The 24392-nt window shown below is 44.9% G+C and overlaps 1 protein-coding gene across 1 annotated transcript in view; it reads left to right on the forward strand.

Moving 5' to 3' along the window:
* The first annotated feature begins 8752 nt into the window (after positions 1 to 8752).
* Positions 8753 to 24392, forward strand: part of MECR (mitochondrial trans-2-enoyl-CoA reductase) — a 33833-nt gene continuing 18193 nt past the window's right edge. The window contains exons 1-2 of the mRNA XM_077337174.1: positions 8753 to 8915; positions 23327 to 23424. Of these exons, the coding sequence (XP_077193289.1) occupies positions 8800 to 8915; positions 23327 to 23424 (214 nt within the window). The 5' untranslated portion in view covers positions 8753 to 8799. The remainder of the gene's footprint in view (positions 8916 to 23326; positions 23425 to 24392) is intronic.

Here is a 24392-nt window from a genome sequence, read left to right on the forward strand (position 1 = left end):
CCCAAAACATTTTAACTGCTGTACGTAAATTTTGAGTGCATAAAGGCTGAATGCAAGTGAACTAAGCTCCATCAGAGTGAAAACTCACTCACATGGAAATGGCTGATGTCTCAGCAGCCCCAGGTTCAATCCCCAGCATCTCCAGTTAGAATATCTGTTTGAAGATATTGGGAAAGACCATTCCGTGTTGAGATACCAAGGTCCAGTCAGAAATGTTGGGGGTTTGGTGGTAGGCCATCTGCTTTCCAGGTACAAACCCCAACCCCTCTAGTGAAGAGGGTCCACACAGCAGGTGAAATAAATGGCCTTCACTTGAGACCCTGGAGAGCTGCTGCCAATCAAAGAGGACAATACCAGCCTCAATGTAAGGGAAGTTCATCACACATACAATCTACTGGCTAGTGGGAAACTCTTTTTTTTTCCCTGCTTGGAGATAAGTCTGAGTTGCCCAATTCTAAATGGCTGGCACTACTGACAATCCTAAAACAAGCTCCCCCTTTCCCGGGGCAATATTGTGCAGTATTGTGCATCACATCAAAATTTACAAGATGTCTTGGCCCTCGATGTATACCACTATAGTTCAGACCACACCTGGAGTACTATTTGCAGTTCTAGAGGCCTCACCTCAAAAAGGAAGTGGACCAAATTGAAAGGGTGCAGAAGAGAGCGACGAGGATGATCCAGGGTGCGGGGACCAAGCCCTATGAGGGAAGTCTGAAGGACTTGAAAATGTTCACCTTGGAGAAGAGGAGGTTGAGAGGGGAAGTGATTGATCTCTTTCAGGGATAGTCAAACTGTGGCCCTCCAGATGTCCATGGACTACAATTCCCATGAGCCCCTGCCAGTGAATGACTACCCCTGCTTTAAGTATTTGAAAGGTTGTCAGTTGGAGGAGGGCAGGGAGCGGTCTCATATGGCAGCAGAGGATAGGACTGGCAGTAAAGGCTTTCAACTATGTGTAGAATGATACCAGCTAGATATCAGAAGGGAAATTTCATAGACAGAGTAGTTCAGCAGTGGAACCATCTGCCTAAGGAGGTGGTGAGCTCCCCGCACTGGCAGTCTTTACGCAGCAGCTGGACAGATACTTATGATGGATCAGCTGATTAGGCAGATCCTGCACTGAGCAGGGTGTTGAATTAGATCGCCTGTATGGCCCCTTTCCAACTCTTCTGATTCTACGATTTTTTTATTCTACTAACTGGCTGGCTCTTATGTCAGTCATAGGGCTGGCTCTGCCCCTTTCCTGTGGTTTCCAAAATACAGTGTGTGTGTGGGGGGGGTTATTTATGTATTATCATGTCTATGTATTATCTCGAGGGTGAGCATCTACATAAATTGTCAAACAAACTTTTAATCCGATTGCTATCCATGTTGCCATGATGTCACCCTTCCCTCTGTGCTTCAATCAGTTTTCACTTCAATCAGCTTTCTCTTCAGGGCCCTGTGCTAATGCAAAAGCAAAGGGCAGAAGAAGCTGAGCTCACCTGGCAGCCAAAGGATCAATTTGCCTTGCTAAACTTAATTGTTCCACTCCAGTGAGGAAGTCTTGCATACATTAGCAGGCTTAGATACGCACAGAGGAAGGAGATAAATATCTGAGGAAGCATTAGCAGCCACATGGTCACCTGGACCTCTGTTAAAAAACTGGGTACCTCTTTTCACTCAAACAGAAGCATGCATTCTCATCCTGTGCATGGTTTAGGGGAGGGGTTGTGGCTCAGTGGGAGAGCTTCTTCTGGGCATGCGTTAAGATCCCAAGTTCAATTCCTGGTATCTCCAGTTAGAAGTACCAGGAAGGATGTGATGTGAAAGACCTCTGGCTCACTTCCTGGAAAGAAGCTGCCAGTCTAAGTAGACAAGTGATTCTCAATGCCATGACCTCTACAGCTAAGGGAGTGGCGGCACAAGCGTGGGCATACACGTGGGCACACATACGCATGTGCCACCACCACATGTGCATGCTCACCCACCGCCACCGCTCCTTCTCATTGCTCGCCATGGTGCTGGCCTCCTCCACACAGCCTCAGTGATCTCCGCAGCTTCCATGAGCTCCGCCACCAGCTCGGCAGCCCCCAGGAAAGGGCCGAACCCCCCCTTGAGGGGTCACAACCCCCATGTTGAGAACCACTGGAGTAGACAATACTGACCTTGATGAACCAAAGTTCTGATTCAGTATCATGTGTGTTTGGGTGTTTTTGAGTGTCACTGTCCGACTAGACCAGGGATTCCCAAACAGGGATCTGTGGATCCCCAGGAGCTCCAGAAGGTACCCCCAGTGTTGTATATGCAGCCCTGCTGAGGACCAAGCTTGAGTTCTGAGGCAGGATTGAGATTCAAAATCACCAATTGGCTCGTGGCTGGCTAGTTTCCCCACGGGAGCCAGTGGGTTAGTATCTGGTAGCTGCAGCCTGGCTGGTTTGCTCATGTCAGGATCCTCCATGGACCCATTCAGTTCAAACTGCTGTGCGTCCAATCTCCTGCAGCTGCAGATGGCTCTATAGTCCTCTATCGGTATATATTAGGAGGTTTATTCAGGGTTTTTTTAGTGAAGTCTGTTACGATCTCTATACTATGAACTGTCACCAATAAAGATCTGAAAGATTCCAGTGCCTCTGTGTTCCTTGACCCAGGGATCTAACACCTGGCTTTTCCCTCCTGCCTTAATGGACTCTGGCTATTTCCATTGCCCCCCCCCCCCGAGCATGAGTAACTTCTCTTATGGTGTCTGTACCCGGGAGAGGGCACAGCCTGCAAACCTATATTGCTTTGTGTCCCTCCCCTGTCAGTTCTCCTCAAGCCTGCTTGTTGATGCGGGTTGTGACGTCACTTCCAAGGTGTGTGGCAGGGAGGCATGGCCAGCCGATATAACTTCTGGGGCTTCTTGAAGCCTGAAAAATTATTCAAAGGTTGCTCCATGGTCCTGACAGATACCCACCCCCCAAAAGGGTCAAAATAGGGAAAGCAGGGTAAAACGTGTTATAGGGTAGGGTAAAAAGTGTTATGAAATTAAATATTAATATTTATTATAATTAAAAACCCAAGGCTTGAAATATAGCCTCCTTAAAACCCAAGTGTACATTCATGCTAATGCCACCACTGACCTGATGCATTTTGGCATGCCTGCCTTTATCAATGGGCAGGCATAAATAAATAAAGCAGCATACATAAAATACAAGAACAGATATGTTAAATATACAGTTGGCTCCATTACATACAGTAATATCATTTGTTAACAATGGAGGACTCCAAGGACCTTAATCAATTCTGAGGACCAGAAGGCCAGATAAAATTCTTTGCAGCCTCTTAAGTTTCTAAAGCAGGCTCTTGTCCAGATATGCCTTTGTCCAGTGTGTGTCCTATAGGAGCCAGCCTTTCTCCAAAGGAGGGAGGGAGGGAGGGAGGAATAGATGTGAATAGCCTAGCAGAATAGAATAGCCTAGCAGTGGAATAGGCTGCCTAAGGAGGTTGTGAGCGCCCCCTCACTGGCAGTCTTCAAGCAAAGGTTGGATACACACTTTTCTTGGATGCTTTAGGATGCTTAGGGCTGATCCTGCGTTGAGCAGGGGGTTGGACTAGATGGCCTGTATGGCCCCTTCCAACTCTATGATTCTCTGATTCTATGTGGGCTAGATCTGTACAGTGGCTTCATGCATTTAGATCTCAGAAGCTAAACAGCATTGGCCAGGGTTAGTATTGGGATGGGTGACCTCCAACAAAGACCAGCGGCAGGCAATGGCAAACCACCTCTGTTCATCTCTTGCCTTGAAAACCCCATGAGGTGTTGACGTGAGTTTGTTGAAGCTTAGCAGCACTTAATGATTATTTATTGAAATATTGACATCCCCCTAAGCACAGGGTGTCCAAAGTGTCCATTGACCATCATTCTGTCTGTTCTCTACTATTGGTATCATTTGAGGAGCAACTTTAAGGCGGTCTCCATTGAGGATTAGGGCTAGGAAAGTATTCTTAGGATTTCAGCCTTCACTGTAATTTTAGGGACCCTAACCATCTTATTTCACATTCCAGCAGGAAATGTTAATTTCACTGCAGGATGAAGCCGAGCTCACAGCTGGTCAGTTGAGCATTAACTTTTTGGACAACCCTTGTAACAACCTGTCCTGGCAATCAACTAAATTTGAACAAATCACATCAAAGGAAAGCTTCTGCAACCCAGTGAGAGAAGAGGGTCCTTCCTGGCAAGACCCTTTCAAAGCAAGGATTCACAGCTTTCTAAAAAGGTGTTTTGGAGGAGTGCATAATGTGCATAATGCACCGTCAATGCACATCTTAAAAAGAAAAGCCCTTTGTCAAGGAAAAAAGCCCTGTACTCGAAAGTCAGTTTTTTTGTGCAGTGTACAGAGGAAAGAAATGCATAGACAAGTATTTGGGACTCCCTCCCCCCCTTTAACTAAAGGCCTTTCTTATTTTCCTCCACTCTTTTCCCAACATGTGGCCCGATTCCTGCAAGGATGTGCTTCAAAGCCTCGGCGCAGGCAGTATGCGAGGCCTTTGCATACATGTTCGAGTCATTACGAGACACACTGGAATGACTGTACAGAGTCATTAAGGCCCACAGCACCCCTTGGAGGCCAGCAAGTATTATCTGCATCTTTCAAAGAAGGGAATTGAGCACAATGGGGTGGAATGGCATTTCCCCCCCTCCCTTAAGCCCAGTCGGCTGTAATTTAGGAAGCACGGCATCCTAGGCAGAAGAACTCAGCGTGGCAATTGGACCGGAGATGTCACAATGGGAGCCGCCAGGTGCCGAGCTTTCTTTGCAGAGCCTGTTCTTCTCCTCCGCGTGTTTAAAATGCAGGTAGAACTCTTTCGGAATTAGTCGTGACATCAAAGGAATCGGAGACGCCAGTCCTTTCACGAGCGGTAAGGCCACAGAGGCAGGCCACAGAGGCAGGGGCGGGATTCCCGGGGATTTCTGTCTGCATTTTTACACCAATTAGGATTCATAGTCATGGCTGATCCATTAATAAAGACACCTAATCCTCCAGTGTTAGCTGGAATCAAGTACTCCGTATGTTAAAGCTAACCCAGTCTCATGATTAGCAGTCAAGTGAGCAAGATGGGCAAAATAAAGTGAGTCTATACCCCACGAAGAGCTCTACACTTTGCCGCTTCCAACTGGCTGGTGATCCCTAGCCCCAAGGAAGGACGTCTGACCTTAACCAGGGCCAGAGCTTTCTCCGTCCTGGCTCCCACCTGGTGGAATGAGCCCCCAGAAGAGATCAGGGCCCTGCTGGAGGTAGCACATTTACACAGGGCCTGCAAAATGGAGCACTTCCACCAGGCATTTGGTTGAGGTTGACCGGACCAACACCATCTACAGGGCCCCTGGAACTCCTTTCCGGATCTGAATCCTGAACCAACCAACTTTTGGGGTCACGATTATAGGTTTTACTTTGCCACTGGAGATTGGATTAGCTGTGCAGATTTTTTTGGCAATGAAGAAGAGTTGTTTCTTATATGCCACTTTTCTCTACCCGAAGAACTCTCAAAGCGGCTTACAGTCATCTTCCCTTTCCTCTCCCCACAGCAGACACCCTGTGAGGTGGGTGAGGCTGAGCCTTGATATTACTGAAGAAGAAGAAGAGTTGGTTCTTATATGCTGCTTTTCTCTACCCGAAGGAGGCTCAAAGCGGCTTAATTCGACTTCCCTTTCCTCTCCCCACAACAGACACCTTGTGAGGGAAGTGAGGCTGAGAGAGCCCTGGTATTCCTGCTCAGTCAGAACAACTTTATCAGTGCCGTGGTGAGCCCAAGGTCACCCAGCTGGCTGCATTTGGGTGAGCGCAGAATTGAACCCGGCATGCCAGATTAGAAGTCCGCACTCCTAACCACTACACCAAATGGAATAGAAATGTTGCTTTGGTAGCTGCTGCCACCACAGCACAGGGACCCTCACAATGCAACTGAACTTAAAATGCAACAAGCATGGTTTTGCGTACTGCGGCTGCCATTTTGTCACAGCCCTTTTGTGCTTGCATCCGCCACGCCATGTCAGAATTCCTAAGGTACCAGGAGGCTCAAAAAAATTAGGGCCCTGCATTCTGGCCACCATACTAAAGGATGAAAGTAAATGAGGTGGGAGGGGATAATTGCGGAAGCTGCCCTGAGGTACATGAGCTAAAAATGTAAGTAACAGAAAAAATGGATCTCAAAGAAATGTTTATGTCTTCTCTTTTTTCATGGTACATGTTCTGCTGTATCAGCTAATTAAACTCATTTGGCTGAAAGAAAGCAAGGGATTTAAGTGGGGGTAGATTTAGAAGCATTATGAAAATGACATGTTTATGAGCAAATGAAGGCATTAATGCTGCATTTCTTTCAAATAAGTCAGGAAATTACTAAGTGAAACATTTTAACCACAGTGACAACTCAGCTTTCTTCACATCATCTGGGCTGATCCAGAAGCTTTTTTCAACAATGGAATAGAAAGTTCGGCCTCCATCGTGGATCAGAAGATCGGGTTCTTGAAATATATCAGCCCCCATCAGGAAGAAAGGCATAGTATAAATGAGGCAAAATGAAATTAAAATAATGTTCATACATATTTACACGCATGAAGATAGCCAGTTCTGTGTAGTGACCCAGGTTCAAATCCTCACTTTCCCACCAGAGCTTGTTGGGTGACCTGGAACAAGCTGTTCACTGTCAACTTAACCTACCTCACAGAATTGTTGTGCAGATAAAACAGTGGGCAGGACAATGGTGTAAGGTGCTTTGAGATCCCATTGGGGGCAAAGCCAGAATGTAAGTCCATGAAATAAACAAAGCAGGCTGCATCTGATGCCATATGAATCCAGTTTCCAAAAAACATATACCCACTGTTTTGTTTGTTTTATTTGGGGGGTCTATAAACAGAAGGCAAACAACCCTGAGTCATTAATAATTACACCAGTCTCTCTCTCCCCTTCTCATTGTCATGAGTGGTGGGGTATAAATCAAAGCATGAATGAATGAATTTATTTATTTATTTATCATACTTATATACCGCCCTCCCCGGAGGCTCAGGGCGGTTTACATTATAACAGAGAACAATACATAAAACAGTCTGTAAAACATGTATAAAGGTAAAGGTAAAGATATCCCCTGTGCAAGCACCGAGTCATGTCTGACCCTTGGGGTGACGCCCTCCAGCGTTTTCATGGCAGACTCAATACGGGGTGGTTTGCCAGTGCCTTCCCCAGTCATTACCGTTTACCCCCCAGCAAGCTGGGTACTCATTTTACCAACCTCGGAAGGATGGAAGGCTGAGTCAACCTTGAGCCGGCTGCTGGGATTGAACTCCCAGCCTCATGGGCAAAGCTTTCAGACGGCTGCCTTACCAGTCTGCGCCACAAGAGGCTCTTAGCAAAAAGAAACATGTATAACTGATAACTAATAATTGTAACCAAATAACAACACAGTATAACAGTAAACAATATAGTAATACAAACAGGTCCAGGGCTTATTGATGGGATTCTGAGGGGGGGGGGAGCAGGGGCCCTTGGTCGCTGTAGATTACGTCTGGTCTCGGCCAAATGCCTGGTGGAGGAGCTCCTTTTTGCAGGCCCTGCGGAACTGTTTAAGCTCCGTCAGGGCCCTGATCTCCTCTGGGAGCTCATTCCACCAGGTAGGGGCCAGAACAGAGAATGCTCTGCCCCTGGTCGAGACCAGGCGGACTTCTTTAGGGCCAGGGATCCTTAGCTGATTGGAGGCAGTAGAGCGCAGAGCTCTTTTGGGGGCATAGGCGGGGAGGCTGAATGAATGAATGAATGAATGAATGAATGAATGAATGAATGACATATGGACATGAAAATTTAGCAGTAACATTAATATTGCAACAGTGAATCTGTGGAAAACCAAACCCAAAGAACGTCAATGACGTAACAATGAATATGAAAAAGGATATCATCATTACATAGAAACAGATTAAGGAAAAGAACACAAATATCAACATTGTACAAAAAGATGAGGCACTGGATATCACTAGCTTTGTGTGTACAATGGAATGTCTTCATATTTTGTAATACCAGAAAATCACCTTTGACAGGTTTAATCTCATAGAATACTGAATGCATTTCCCCCCTCTGTAGCAAGCGGCACTCTAGTAAAGTGAAGCTTGCTGATGTCACAATCCTTTCGTAGCTTTTTAGGCAACTCGCATATCCAGGTTGGTTCTCAGTACTTCATGTTTGAGACAGAGGGATATCCACCTATCATAGATCCACCTATCGTAGCCAGGTTGGTCTGAACCTTTAAGACCCACAACGTTTTATTCAAGGTGTGAGAGGTGTGCCTGCGACGGAATAAAAGTTTGCAGGTCATCAAGGTGTGTACTCTGTTCCACTGCTTTAGATCCACAAGGCTATCCCTCTGAATCTCATCTTTTAAGAGGCTGTAGGATATGGGTGCGTCTTTTATTTTTAAGATCAGGCAGTGACATGATAGGCGGATGTGAGGAAGAGTGCCAGCACACGAAAGCTCACACCTCGGGAAAAACTTTCGTGGCTCTTCAAAGCGTCCCTGGACTCCGACTTTGTTCAACCCCTTAAAGATTAACTTATTTAATTCCAGCAAAGAGCGGTCAGCTGCGTTTATCCTGGAAGAAACTTTGGAACGCGGCCCGACACGCCTGCGCAATACGCCTCTTCACACCCGCACGCGCTTCAGCCCATCCCTCATCATTCTGCCATCTCCCCCCGCCCGCGTCGAACTGAGAGGGGCGGAGCTTCGGGCTGGTGACGTCCTCAGCCGTGGCCCAGAGAGGGTGGGGACGACATTATATTCGCGCGCGGCTGCATGGTAGCGATGCGCTTCCTGGTTGGTGCTCTTCGCCGGGCGATGTCGGGTCCGAGTCCAGGGCGCCCTCGCGGGCTGGTCTACGAGAAGCACGGGGAGCCGGATCGGGTCCTCCAGTAAGGGAGCAGGGACGCCGTTTTTTTGTATTGGTTGCTTGGGCTGGAGGGAAGTCAGTCAGTGAGTCAGTCAGATTCAAGTGGGTAGCCGTGTTGCTCTGAAGCAGCACAACGAAACAAAATCAGAGTCCAGTGGCACCTGTAAGACCGACAAAGACTTATTCAGGGCGTGAGCTTTCGAATACAAGCACTCTTTCCTCAGACTTGCACTCGAAAGCTCACGCCTTGAATAAATCATTGTTGGTCTTAAAGGTGCCACTGGACTCTGATTTTGTTTTGTTGAGTTATTCAGTCAAGCGCGGGGATGCGGCACCTGTTGGATGCCTGGCTGGCAGGTTCATAGCCGTGTTGGTCTGAAGCGGCAGGACAAATAGCACCTTTAAGACCCAACAAAGTTTTAATCAAGGGATGAGCTTCTGTGTGCACGCACGCTTCCTCGGATGCAAAGGAATGGAACAATATAATGGCTGGCAGGTGTGCACAGTGCAAGAGCTCAGGGGTGGGGAGTCATAGCTCACCGTGTGTGTGTGGAGGTAGGATGTTTGGTTTCTTTGCCTTCATGTTTTGGTATCTGTCTGGTTGGTGCAAGGAACAGGATGCTGGACTAGATGTTTTTTTTAATGTTTAACTGCAGTTTTAATTGTACTGTTGTTCCCTGCCCTTGCACAGAGGGTAGTCTATAAATTCAAATAAAAAATGAATGGGTGTGTGGTCCAATTCAGTTCAGCACTTTCCCTGTTCTAGCAGAGGGCTGAGTCTGAAGGTAGCATAGAAAAATGGCAGACTTTCCCACATAATGCTGATTCCAGGTTTTGGGGGTTCCTGTGCAATTAGTGCTTGCACATGTGCTCACACCCATCCCCATCACATTTATGCCTGCTTCCTAACAGCACTGGCTGGTGCATGTACCACGTAGCATTGCTGCTGAGGTTTCCAGGAGTGATGTTGCTCCTCTGCACAGCCCACGTGTACTACCCTATCAGTGACAGGGGACCTTATGGGAATCTCTGAGCTCTGGCACCCGCTGTACCTCAGGTTAGGGTGTTGCTGGCTGTGTTTCTGCATGTGAATTCTTTTTCTCATATCTCCTTCCATGCTAAAGGGCAGAGGAGGAGGCTAGGAGCTTTGGTGTTCTAGTAGTAAGTGCCCTGGCTGATAATAACACTCCTTTAACATGCTGCTCTGTGGGATAGATGCATTTGTATAAATAACGGCTTTCTTAGTGGGATATCCTTTTCTGGCCAACCTCCCCCCCCCCCCAAAGTTAGTTGTATGTACAACTTTCTGCAACTTCTCCATAAAAGAGTAGAGGAGGGGGAAAGTCCTCATGTCTAACAAAAAGGCATAACTACCATTCCCATGTGCCATTTGGACAGTGGCAAAGCAGCCTTCTATTAGTCTTACAAAACAAGAGAAAAGAGCAATCTTCACAAACATGTCTGTTAATTTCGGTTAGCGTCAACATAATTTGAGAATATTGTTTTGTTTTGAGAGCCACCTTGGTGCAGTGGTTAAAAGTGGCGGCTTCTAATCTGGCAACCTGCACCTCCACATGCAGCCAGCTGGGCTATTCACAGTCCTGTCAGAAGCTGCTCTCGCAGAGCAGTTTCTCTCAGAGCTCTCGGGCTCACCTACATCACAGGGTGTATTTTGTGGAGAGAGGAAGGTATGGCAGTTGTGAGCCACATTGAGACTGTGCAGTGAAAAGCAAGGTGTAAAAACCAACTCTTCATCTTTTTTTCTCTGAATTGGATTTGACTTGTGTACACTGGATTATGTGTATATATTTTTTATTTGCAGAGTTTTCAGAGCTCTAATGGCTTGATGAAAGCAGTGCCTCATGGGGTGGGTGAGGCCTGAGATCTGAAATAAAGGTCTTGTTTGATTACTTGGTGTTGAAACTTGGCATTGCTGTGCCAACTTTCTCTCCTGGGGCACTGTTGGGCCTTATCAAGATCCCGAGGAAACCTGTAAGAGGGCCTGAAACAGTGGGGCTGCTGCAGTCTTGTTTTATCTTCACATAATGTATTGAATGGTCAAAATAGCTCTGTTGGCTCTACAGAATAAAATATACATAGAGAATCCTTGATTGCCTCACTTAATAATGAGGTACGAGAAGTGAGCTTTTGACAGGGTGCAGTTCTAAACGTGTCTGGTGGTGTAGAAAGTGCCATAAAGTCTCAGCTGACTGAGGATGACCCTGTGGGGTTTTCAAGGCAAGAGAAGAATGAAGGTAGTTTCCCGTTGCTTGTGTCTGACAAACAAACCTGGACTTCCCTGCTGGTTTCTCATCCAAGTATGTGACATGAGGAAAACTGTACATCCAAACCAACTCTTGCTTAGATCTGATAAGATTCGGCTACCCTGTGCTATCCAGGGTGTAGTTTGCACTGAGCTTTTTATCCAGTTTGAGTTCAAATGAATTCCTCCCATCTACACTGAATTTGATTTGCATTTTGATTTTGGAGACTTTAAGTTTTCTGTCTGCAACAAGCATGATTAATTTGTAGTAACCCTCCCTTTCCCCCGCAATATCCTGGAGTGGATATAAGTCTCAATATTTCAAAAACCGCCATGAGTAAATGTGCAGATCTCTACTCTTTGTGAAATAACTCTAACAATTGAGTGCAGAGCATTTTCTGTTTTAATGGGGGGGGGGGGATAGAGGAAGCCCTGAGTCAGCCCACGTCAGGCCAAGCATGTATATTCAGGAGTAAATCCCAATGTATTCAGCTAGATGTACTCCCTTGTTAGTTTATTTAGGATTGCAGCCTGAATTATATAAAATTATTTGGCATAGAAGGGTCATTCAGGCCAGTTAGTCCAACCCCCTGCTCAATGCAAGATCAGCCTAAAGCATCCAGGGTAAGTATCTGTCCAGCTGCTGCTTGAAAACCACCAGTGAGGGGAAGCTCACCATCTCATTAGGCAGTCAATTCTACTGCTGAACTACTCTGACAGTGAAGTTCCCCCCTAATATCTAGCTGGTACTATTCTACAGATAGTTTAAACCCATTACTGTGTGTCCTATCCTCTGCTGTCAACAGGATCTGTTCCCTGACCTCCATGTGACAACCTTTCAATTGCATAGAAAGTAATCATGTCCCCAGGACTCGTTGTTCTCTTCTGCACCCCCTCGATTTTGTCCATTTCCTTTTAGAAGTTAAGCCTCCAGAATTGCGGTCTGACCAATGTGATATACCGTGGGACTATGACATCTTGTGATTTTTATGTGATGCCTCTGTTTATACAGCCCAAGACGGTATTTGCCTTTTTAATTGCCGCATCACACTGGCTGCTCATATTTAGTTTACAGTCCACAAGTAACCTAAGATCTCACTTACTTACACATGGAAGTGGATCTCCCATCCAGTATGCCTGCTTCTCATTTTTTATGACCCAGGTGTCATCTGCAAATTTTATGAGTAGTCCCTCCACCCCCCCATCCAAATAATTGATAAAATGTTGAAAATACTGGACTCAGTACTGCGCCCTGTGGCACCCCACTGCTCTCCTCCCTCCAATCTGATGAAACACCACTCTTTGGGTGCAGTTTTCTAACCAGTTCCGTATCCACCGAACTATCAAAAAATCCAGTCAGGCGGTCCTCCAGTTTACCCATCAGAACATCATGGAGAACTTTGTCAAAAGCCTTGCTGAAATGCTGGTAAACAACAACCACTGAGTTTCCACAATCTAGTAAGCCTGTCACTCAGTTAAAGAAGGAAACCAGGTTGGTTTGGTAGGACCTGTTGGAGACGTATCCGTGCTGACTTTCCCAGACACTAAATTGTCCTTCAGATGTTTGCAGATAGTCCCCTTTAATATTTGCTCCATTATCTTGCCTGTGACCTGTCCTTTCCTGGGTCATCTCTCCTCCCTTTTTTGAAGACTGGGATAACATTCGCTCTCCCTCAGTCTTCTGGCACATCTCTAGTCTTCCGAGAAGTCATGAAGATGATGGACAAAGGTTCCACAAGCTGGCCAGAAAGCTTTGTGCATGTTTGCTTGACTTTGTGAAGTAGGATCTGAAACAGAGCAGCAGTATTTTATACAAGAATCAGTTAGCTTTATTGTAGATTAAATTGTAAATCTTGTGGGAGGGATCGCTTGAGATGTGCAAGCATACACATATGCACGCACCTTTTCTCTATCTCATTCTCAAGCCAAGGCAGCACCAAAATAACAACAAAGCACCCACACAGACAATCTGTGGGAGAAATTCAGCCAGAAAATAAAACCGATTGGAAGACGTTTTATTGGCTCTTGTATCATCAACCCTTATCAGCCGCAAAATAGGAAATGTAAAAGAAGCCGACAAAAGTATTCTAAGCATTAGTTGTGCCCCATTTGACAAGTATACAGTGTCATTTTGGGAGCAGTAGCCAGGATGGTAGTGGCTGTTGTTTTTCGGGTGGATTTCGCTCTGTTACCCCATGCAAATAAAAGAATGCGGTGGTACTCCCAAATTCTCTGATGCATGTGATGCAGAAGAACGTGTGAAAATTCACTCATCCCAATTTGGTTGTTGCAGTTTTCCTCATTTTGCATTGTTTTCTTAATAGCAAGCTAAAGGCCTCAAATGCCAGGCAACTGGGAGAAACTGTTCTCTGTTACTGGCCATCAACTTTAATGATTATCTCTGTAGGATGTTGTAAATGGTGAAATGGCTTCCTGTAGCTCTGCAGAGAACTTGATTTTTGTGTGTTCTCCTTGAGTTCTTGTCGAAAAGATGTCAAAATGCAGAGCTGATGCCTCTGGAGGGCTCACATGCTTTTGGAAACTGGCATGCGGATGCCAGTCTTCTGCCGCTTACCTCTGAGAAGCTGACACTTTTTTGATTTGCCACAGGGAGCTCGAACAGCTCAGCCTACATATGCTTGGTGATTACTGCAAGTTTAGGTTTTATTTTGTCTTTTGGCGCCGTGTGAAAGATTTAGCTGACTACTGGAATCTTCCAGCGACCCAGGCAGGTAACATTTGTGTTAAGGAGACTGACACTAAGGCTCCCTCATCAGTGATAGCACACTGTGTGTGTGTGTGTGTGTGTGACTTTTCTCACTTTGAAGGAAGGCAGGGAATAATCAAGTCTTCTGTGGAACTTTTTCAGGGAGGATTTTAAAAGTCAGTGTCGACTCAGCAATTGGATTTTCAATCCTTTGGGCACACATAAAGAAATACGATTTTGAACTGCTAGGTACCGTACAATATATATTCCTGCTCTTCAAAAGACAAAAGTAGGCCTGGTGGGAGGGAGGGAGGCAGTACTGAATGAATACATCTGCAATTCTAAGTCTCCATTTCAGCACGAATCCTGAATGCAGGCTCTCATTCTTTACTCCAAACGAGGGTTGCATTTCAGGTATTGTCTGCATCAGATCTAGGTGTAGATCGTTCAGAGTGTTAAAAGAGACGGGCCACAGCTCAGTGGGAGAGCATCTGCTTTGCATTCAGAGGCTCCTGGGTTCAAGTCCCAACAGGGATCGGGGAGCGTCTGATGGAAAAGAACCGATAACTCTGGAGAGCAACTGCAAGTCCAATTCGACAGTACTGACCTTGATAGATCCATGGTATGAATTGGAGGAAGAAGAGCTGGGTTTTTTGTACCCCGCTTCTTACTACCCAAAGGCAACTTACAATTGCCAACTCTTCATCTCCCTACAACAGGCACCCTGCGAGGTAGGTGAAGCTGAGAGAACTGTGACTGGCCCAAGGTCACCCAGCTGGCGATTTCCCAGTTTTCCAGATTAGAGGCTGTCACTCTTAACCACCACGCCAAGCTGATTCTCACAGCTTCGTGTTTTCTTGCTTTCAATGAGAGGCATAGCTTGATCTTGTCAGATCTTAGAAGCTGAACAGGGCTGGTAGCTGGAAAGGAGCCCACCAGGGAAGGCTGTGCAGGCGGAAGACAATGGCAATCTACCTCTGTGTCTCCCTTGCCTTCAAAACCCTTGGCTAGGATCACCATAAATAAGCCGCAGTGACAAGGCTCTGCACACAGACAACTTGCTGGAATTCATAAAGTATCCGCTTCATGAATTTCAGGTTGTGATGGTTTGGGATTATAACACAAATCTCTCGTTTTGTTGGTCTTTTGAAGCTGATCACACTAGGTTTGGGTTTAATTGGTACTTGTATTCCTTTTTCAAAATGGGCAGGCAACCCAAACTAAAAAACAGATGGCCATAAACTGCTGCCTTATAGTATGGATACACATGTAGGGATACACATTTGAGAAGTAGGGAAGAAATAAGCTAAAAAAAATCTATAATTTTTACAGTAAACAAAAGCAAGTATATGATGTGGAGTTAATGGTCCTAATGCAATCACTGTATTAGGGACTAGTGCAGGGGTAGTCAAACTGCGGCCCTCCAGATGTCCATGGACTACAATTCCCAGAAGCCCCTGCCAGCAAACGCTGGCAGGGGCTTCTGGGAATTGTAGTCCATGGACACCTGGACTAGTGGCTGGTTTGGATATGGAGTTAACAGATTAGCAGTTTACAAATATTCTTTATTTCAGTCGTTTAATTAGGCAAAAGTAATGTTTAAACAGTGCCTACCCTTGAAAATACGTTGTAGGTGCGTTCAGTATACACATAAATAAGTTCATTCTGCACAGTTCTAGGCATGTGCGCTTCAGCCCGCTTCGGCCAAAAAATGTCCGAATCACGGCTGCTTCTGACGCAGACCGGCTGAATACAGTTCAAAGAGGCACATGGCATAGATTTGGATGGCCGAATCACAGCTATCCGAATCGTGATCCAATGTTGTTATTGAACCATGTCGTACCTGTTCTATGATTGCCATGTTCTCTGTGAACCGCCCTCAGCCTCAAGGGAAGGGCAGTATTTAAATATTTTTAAAAAATAATTAATTTAAATAAAAGTGTATCTGTGGGGGTTTTATGTGTGGAATTTGATGCTGTTGAAACTGTTAGTCAAGTATTTTTAAATCTGGATGCCTGATGTATGAAAAGGCAGAATATCCTAATTTCACATCATAATCCAAGAAATTGTTATCAAATGTCAATAAGAATGGATGCAAAGGGAGAATGTAACAACCAATACTAAAATGCAAGTTTTGTTAAATGCTATATTTCTTTTCAAAAATTAAAAATCTTTCCACAAGAAAAAAATCTGCCTGAGGTGATTTGCGTCATTATTCAGCTGAAGGATGTAATAAAATTCAAGCAAATTTGGGTGATTAGGTCCTATACTTGGCCAGCAATACTTTAATTAATGGTCCGTCAGTGTTTCTAGTATCAATATTTAAGGGAGTTGTAAATTAAGTATACAAATCTGGTCCCTGAAGTTTTGAGAAGAGGGGCTTGGGTTGAGTTTTCTTCCATTCTGGGTTTTTTTATGTTGCCTGATCCTCCATTAGTAACCAGGGCCCATTCTGCAAACATAGGATAATGCACTTTCAGTGTGTTGAAAGTGCATTATCTATTGTGTGCAGAATAGGCCCTGGATGACTCCTCCTGTTGTAATTAGCTGCTTGCCTTATTCTGAGTAAAACCGGTGGCTGGGCAGGTCACTTTTATTGAGGATGGAAGCGTCAGGGGTGCAGAAGCCATAGTCCTGTCCTAATTACATAGGATGGCACCAGTACAACTCCCAACTTATTGCTATCTTCCTTGTATCTGCCAATAATATCTGCCTGCTTTAGGATGCTTTGGGCTGATCCTGTGTTGAGCAGGGGGTTGGACTAGATGGCCTGTATGGCCCCTTCCAACTCTATGATTCTATGAATAAAAAGGCTATGGTTGTTTTGGTTAGAAAGGAGGCAGGGCCACATGTGCAGCTTCCGCACTGAAGTTTAGTATGATGCTTTTAAACTGTGTGCATGGTTCCGTTCCTCTCCCAGGCGGAGCCTGCATGTCTAAATCTTCTAAGTAAATAAATAGTAAATAAGTAAACAAATAAAAAAGAAAATAAAGGAGAAAGAGCAGTCAACGCCGGCACTGTGAGATGGAAGTGAAGAATTATACGAACAGCAGATACTCTTTAGGCAGGTGGAGGAGTTGGTGTAGCTTGGATCTTATTCTTCGTTGCAGTTCCTGTAAAGCAGGGGTAGTCAACCTGTGGTCCTCCAGATGTCCATCTGTCGGACCACAGGTTGACTACCCCTGCTGTAAAGGACACAGAATGGATAGGAGGCACCTCCCTTGGCTTTAAGCGGGCGCCGTATTGCCACTGTGTTTGTGAACACATCCATGCCAGCAGGACTTGGAATTTGTAGGCTGTGAACGTGCTCACAGCTCTGCCAGACCACTGACTTCTAATGCGTTGTGAATCTTCGGGGAATGCCTCAGCTGAAGAAGTAATATTGCAAAATTGCTACGGTGAACAAAAAAACCCCCATGGTGTCTGCTCCGCTAAATATAGGAGTTGTTTTGAGCCAACCCAAGCAAGACTCTCAAGAGACAGAACGGGAATAGTCTATTTAAAAAAAAAATCCTCCTTCAAATGCTTCCTCAAAACCCAGCTTTTTTCCATGTCTTGCCTAAGGAAACAAGCCTTAAACACGTTCAACAGGGGTATTCCCTTCCCACCTGTCCAAATTTCCTTCTGTTCCCTTGTGTTGGTATTTGATTGTTGCCTTGTTTGGCCAAGGACCTGTTTTCTTGTAAAGTATCACACCTGTGCAGTATTAAAAGGGGAGAGGTTGATAAGATGTGGCCAGAAAGGGAGCTCTTCCATCAGGCTTTGGGTTGAGACCAGGTAACCAGCAGCATCTACAGGGCCCCTGTTCTCTCCCTCCCAGAAATCCACCCATGTGTTCTGCTCTGGACCTGTTTGCATTCTTGTACTCTGTTACCTCTTTTATAGGTTAATGTTATCGTTATTGTGAAAAGCTGAGTTCCATGTACCGTGTTTTACGTTTTATGTAAACAGCCCTGAGCCTCAAGGGAGGGCAGTATATAAATACAATAAATAAAATGGTTTCATGTTTAGGGTGCCAGACTATTTCAGCCTTTTAGAATCATAGAGTTGGAAGGGGCCATACAGGCCATCTAGTCCAACCCCCTGCTCAACGCAGGATCAGCCCTAAGCATCCTAAAGCATCCAAGAAAAGTGTGTATCCAACCTTTGCTTGAAGACTGCCAGTGAGGGGGAGTTCACCACCTCCTTAGGCAGCCTATTCCACTGTTGAACAACTCTGACGGTGAAAATCTTTTCCTGATATCTAGCCTATATCATTGTACTTGTAGTTTAAACCCATTACTGCGTGTCCTCTCCTCTGCAGCCAACAGAAACAGCATCCTGCCCTCCTCCAACCTTTCAAATACTTAAAGACGGCTATCATGACCATGGAGGTACCACTGAAATAGTTTTACATTTTTGAGCCACCTGGAAATGCCGTCGGCTGGCCATGTCTCCCTGCCCCACTCCCCGGAAATGAGCAGAGCCTCAGCCAGCAAAGGGTTAAATGGCCAGGGCCCCCTCCCCTTCCCACCCATTCCAGGCCCATCATTGGCCACTTTGGGAGGAGGCAGATCAGTCATGCCAAGTAAGGGCAGAATTTCTTTTAACTTAAAAACTTTTCATTTCTTCTTCACTCAGATCCAGGAGTGACAGACACAGGGTGGGAGGGCTCTCCCCAGCTGCCATTTTGAAAACCCCCACACCGCAGCGCCATGTGGTACTGTAGTCCCATGGTTGGAAAACCCTGCAGTAGGGTCTGGTACACCTGGGTTCAAATCCCCACACTGCCATGGAGCTCCCTGGAGGGCCTTAGGACTGAGCCTCTCAGCTTGAACTGTTGGACAAAATTGTTTTGGCGGACGATGCACCACACCCTGAGCTTTGAGACAGAAGGGCTGGGTAAGAATGTGTTAGGGAAGTGTAGCATCCGGACAGAGGTGGTGTAGATTTGTTTCCATTGACTGTACGCCAGCAGAGGGACAGTCCAGTCCAGTCCAGTCCAGAGCTTTTGTGGTCTACTAGCCTGCAATGACTGGGGAGAGGGAAATGGCCAACCACCCTGTATTGAGTCTGCCAAGAAAACGCTAGAGGGCGTCACCCCAGACATGACTCGGTGCTTGCACAGGGGACCTCAGACATGACTCAGTGCTTGCACAGGGGATACCTTTACCTTAGCCTGCAGGTAAATATGGAGTGCTGTGATGTCTTTGTGTGAGGTTAAGAACAGAGTATAGCCACCTAAACCACCTGGATGATGTAATTCTGCTCCAATTGAGCACCAGCAGATGAGCTATTATTCCAAGCTCATCTCCAAACATATCCAGTCCAAATAATGCACAGATGCTATTTGGGACTAGCAGGTGAGGGTGAAGGTATATGTGCCCGGGTTTTATGTACAAATTCACTTCAACCTCCCCCCAAAATAAATTGTGTCTGTCATTTGGCCATCATGTCTGTGATCAGTTGGTTTGAAACCATCAGGACCCTAAAGCTTTTGAATGGAGCTGCGATCGTGCCGGGGCTGGCACGGTTGCATGGAAACACCTCTCCTTCTGAAGCCAGTATAATACAAACAGCTCCAGCTATGGGCGGTGTTCCTCGTTATGAAGAAATTAAACAACTCTAGCAATGCTAATATCTCCTCCGTGATAGATAATGCTGATGCAAGATCTTTGGCATGGGTCTAAGAGATGATAAAGGGGGAGGAGGAGAACAAAACAAGCCAATCCCAATCCCTGCACCTAATGGTTATTTTACCACTTGGAATTGCATGCTCTGCCCTTATCTGGCAAAATTGAACTGAAGTGCTGCACTGTGGTGGAATTAAAGGCTCATGAGTTCGGCAGGTGCCTTTCTTGGCACTGTTTGTTCCACTGTTTCCACTTTGTTCGAGTGGCGCTTAGGATGAGATCCAAAAACTCAGAAGGGCATCTTCTGTTTCTCTTCTTAATAATTTTGTTTCATTCTTTTTTTATCTTTGTTTTGTTGCAAGCCCATTGTTTTTAATCTCCAGAGAAGTGGGCTAAGAATGTTCTAAAATGCAACCAGTCTCTTTGCCCTGGTCTCATTAGATCTCAGGAGCTGAGCAGGGTCAACCCTGGTTAGTACTTGGGTGGGAGACCACCACGAATCTTAGAACTGCAGTGCAGAGGCAGTCAGTGGCAAGCCATCACAGCTCATCCCTGGCCTTGAACACCCTAGAACAGGGGCAGTCAAAGTGCGGCCCTCCAGATGCCCATGGACTACAATTCCCAGGAGCCCCTGCCAGCATTCGCTGGCAGGGGCTCCTGGGAATTGTAGTCCATGGACATCTGGAGGGCCGCAGTGACTATCCCTGCCCTAGAAGGTCACAATACGTCAGCTGCAACTTGTCCACACTTTCCACCACCACTGTCCTTAGAGTCATACTCAGGGCTCTCGAAAGCCTCTTCTTCTTTTGTCAAATATATATTGGCATAAATAGGTGTGCCCTGGCCTGGATGCCCCAGGATAGCCTGATCTCAGAGTTGAAGCAGGGTTGACACTAGTTAGTACTTGAATGGGAGGCTGTCGAGGAAATCCATGTTTGCTACAAAGAAGTACACAGTGGCAAGTTACTTCTCTGTGTTGTGCCTATGGTGTTACCATAAGGCAGCCGTGACTTGACCATATTTACCAAATCATGGTCTAGGAGAACGTTAATTCATTGAGTCGCCCTAAGTCAGAAGTAATTTGACAGCATTACACATACACCACAACCCTTATGCCAAATTCAACACTCCAGCTATTGTGCCACCCTGTCTCTGTCTCTTCCTGGTTTATGCAATCTTTCCAGCAAGGTTCAAGGTAAACACCCTGCTTTCTGGTTGTCTGAGATGTACATGTACTGTTTGAACACCCACCAGGAATGGAACCTTCTATGGGGTGGTTCCTTCTCTCTTGAATGCCTTCCTCCGAGTGATTCAGGAAGCCCATCTATTTTGAATGATTTGTGGTTTTTATCCCATCCTTGCTCCAAGGAACTTTACTGTTGTCCCTCTTGATCCTCACAAGGGAGGGAGGGTGTGTGTGTCTGTTTGTGTGTATGGCCTAGGTTTGGTCATTGAGATTCATTGTTTTTTTAATTATGAATTTATATCCCATACCTTCACCCAAAGGCCTCAAGGTGGGTTACAGTGGTACAGCATAAAAAGAACATGATGAAATAATCTAAAATACATAAAAACATTTAAAAGAGATGGAGAGATAGAGTTGGCTGTCATCAGTGTACTGATAAGATCCCACGCCAAAACTCCTGATGACTTTCCCAGTGGTTTCATAGAAATGTTAAAGAACATAGGAGACAGAACCAATCCCTGGAGAGCTCCGCATGAAAGCTCCCAGACAGAATGTGGAATTGAACTCATGTTTCCTTAAATCACACACCTCTGGCTTTTCCACCAAATCTCTTTTGGCACGGGAAAGTCTTAACCTGCCTCTTTTAAATCTATGAGCTTGTCTCTTTTTAATTTGTATTACTCTGATTGAGGTCTTGAATATGCTCTTACTGTATTTATATGCATACTGTTGTCCTGTTATAGCATCTCATAATGTTATGGTATTGTGGAGTTTGTATTTTTATGTGCAGTAGGTTTAATGTTGAGGCCATATGCCATAAGAACAAACAAAATGTGCAGCAGCATGTATCGCATACAAGATATTAACTTATAAAATAAAACATTTTAAATAAAAGTAGGATTTAAAATTAACTACAGACAGTTAATGGATGTCATCGGTAACACTGGAGACAAACCTTTTCCTAATAATTACAGAAGAGAACATAAAATGGCAACAGTCAAAGACAGATGGAAAAAATGTCTGCCAAGATCCTCATCTCTGCCAGAAACCTCAGCTAACATCAGGACAATTTTTGACCAAATAAAGTCATATAAAGGACAATATAGTAACTAATGAATAAGGTCTTCTACTTGATTAGAACCACAAGGACACAAATGTACCATAGTCATACAAACCTATTTCCGTTGAATGCAGTAAAGGCAAAAATACTAAGACACAGAATAGCAACACTTGAATCAGGAGACCAAGTTGAAGGTCTGCACAATTATTTATGGAATGAGAAAACACAAGAAAAGTCATACAATCAACGATGGACTTTTGAGAATATGGTTTACGCAGCAGAATGCATTGAAGCCTCCAAATTCTCCACTCACGTCCCCAGTAGAAGCCTATCATTATGAGAATGCAAGAAATAGAAATGATTTCTTAATGTATGGGAATGTGATAAATATTCAGGGGAAAACCAAGCCTTGACATGATATTAGATGAAGGAATAAACATTCAATGCTTGCTATATCAATCAGCTTTAAGATTGAAGAATATCATCAATATGGCTGGTGGAGTTTTAAGCTGAGTTTGGACAGCTGATTATAAAACATGGATGGATATATAGGTTATTATTCCAGCTAGAAATAGAAGTGGGAAAAGTATGATTACAAAGGTGCAGAATTTTAGAGAACAGATATCTCTGCTTCAATGGGAAAAAGAAGTCAAGAACTTACAGAATTAAGTGAAAACTTGTATAAAATGGACAAGTATATACAAGTAATACTGAATAAGTAGTAAGGATGGAAATAATAATGTAATTGCAAAACAGATTTCAATATGAAATTTGAAACGTAAAATGTTATTATAAATGTACCTCAACAGAAGTAAGGTCCATTGCATTTTATAGACAGTGTCTTAAAACTATAATTAAGGGAATATTAGGGAGAATGCTTTTTTGTTTTACGCAGTCTGTGATATATATAATTATCCTAGATATACACAATTATGTTATATAATCCCTCTTTTCCTTTCCGTATCTTTTCTATACTAATATTTTGTTTTCCAAAATAAAAAAATATGGAGAGAAAAGAAATTCAGACTTTCCACTATAAAAGGTGAAGGGCAGCAAAATGGCTTTACGGAATAAACAACTCTTTGTGCATCTTGAATCTCCACCTAGTCATATATGAATGTGATTTCTCAAATGGGAGGTTAAAGCCCAGAACGGTGTGGCTGATGGTCCTGCAGATGTGGCCAGGTTGCCATGGGTATAAAAGGGAGAAGGAAGCAAAAATATTGAGTTTCGTCCACATGAGAGGTTGGAGCACATGGATGCTACACTGAGGAGGGGTCTGTGACTCAGTGATTTAGCATCTGCCTAGTATGCAGAAAGTCCAGGGTTCCATTCCCAGCATCTCCAGTTTAAACGGCCAGGCAGTACCTGATAGATACGACTTATAAGACCCTGGAGAGCCACTTCCAGTCTAGAGTAGATCATACTGACCTTAATGGACCAATTATCTGATTCAGTGTAAGTCAGCTTCATATATGTTCATGTGATACATCTCTAAAGGAGCAAATGAACTGGAATGAAAAAATTTAGAAGTGATTTTGTAGGGGGGTATTGACGGAAGAAGAACCTTCAAAAATAGTCTTTTTGGTGTGCCTTTCCTTCTAGGTTAAAAGATGTCAGTTTGCCTCAGCTGGGAGCTTCTGGGGTCCATGTAAAAATGCTGGCAGCACCTATCAATCCATCAGACATTAATATGATTCAAGGTAAATTATACGTATCTGTTGTTTTGCACTGAGTCAGATCCTCGGGGCCATTCCGCAATAGGATCTAAGTAGCAAATTGGTTTCGGAACGAAAAAACACCATTTTAAATAGTGGAATTCGTCGTTATGCATACCTGCCTTTGTAGTGGAATCCAGTTGTGTTTCTATCGTTTCCCACAGGTTTCCGGTCTCGGCAAAAATCGCTAGCCAGGAAGCGTTATTGCCGAGCTTTGTCCCACCCCTGGCCGTCAATCAAACGAGCAGCCAATGGGCGGCCGTTATCATGCTCCCGAAAAGCCCCTTTCCCTTTAAGGAAGGTTTTAAAAAAACATACACACACAGACACGTTGCGATGAATCTGCGTTGATTCATTGCAACAGAGAGACCCATCTAGCTAGCAGGTGGTGTTTGAGCTGCCGTTTCATCATTGCCACGCTCCCCCTGAGTGAAAAAAAAAATACCCCCCCCACACACGGGCGCGATTTTCAGCCGAAAATAGAGTGAAAAATAAAGGGAAAATAAACCAGCAAACGGGGCTGTGTGGTGCTTGGTGACTTAAAACAGCTCTGGGGAAGTCTCGCTGGGTAAACGAAGGCTCGCCGGTGAGTTGATCTCCGCTCGCTCTGAGAAAAAAAAATGGTGATCGCTTCACCGGAAGATCAGAGGAGGGACTTTGCAGAAACCTCAACAATGGTAACGCACAGGACTTTCCCGCTAGTATTGCAGATTGGTTGCAAGAGTGTAGAGCTTTCCGGAGGGTGAATCCACTTTTTGGGATTTCCCTGAAGCGCTACAACGAAGCGCTTTTTGCGGATCGGTTTCAGGAGTGTTGCAGATTGTTAACGACGTTGTGCATAACAGCAAATTAGTAGCGATTTCAATTTGCAACCATTGTGCAATTTTGAACGAGTGCGGAATGGCCCTCAGTGATGGAGCTTAGTACTATCTGTACTGACAATTGTCTACAGC

Source organism: Paroedura picta, chromosome 5 (assembly GCF_049243985.1).
Source record: "Paroedura picta isolate Pp20150507F chromosome 5, Ppicta_v3.0, whole genome shotgun sequence".
Lineage (NCBI taxonomy): Eukaryota > Metazoa > Chordata > Lepidosauria > Squamata > Gekkonidae > Paroedura > Paroedura picta.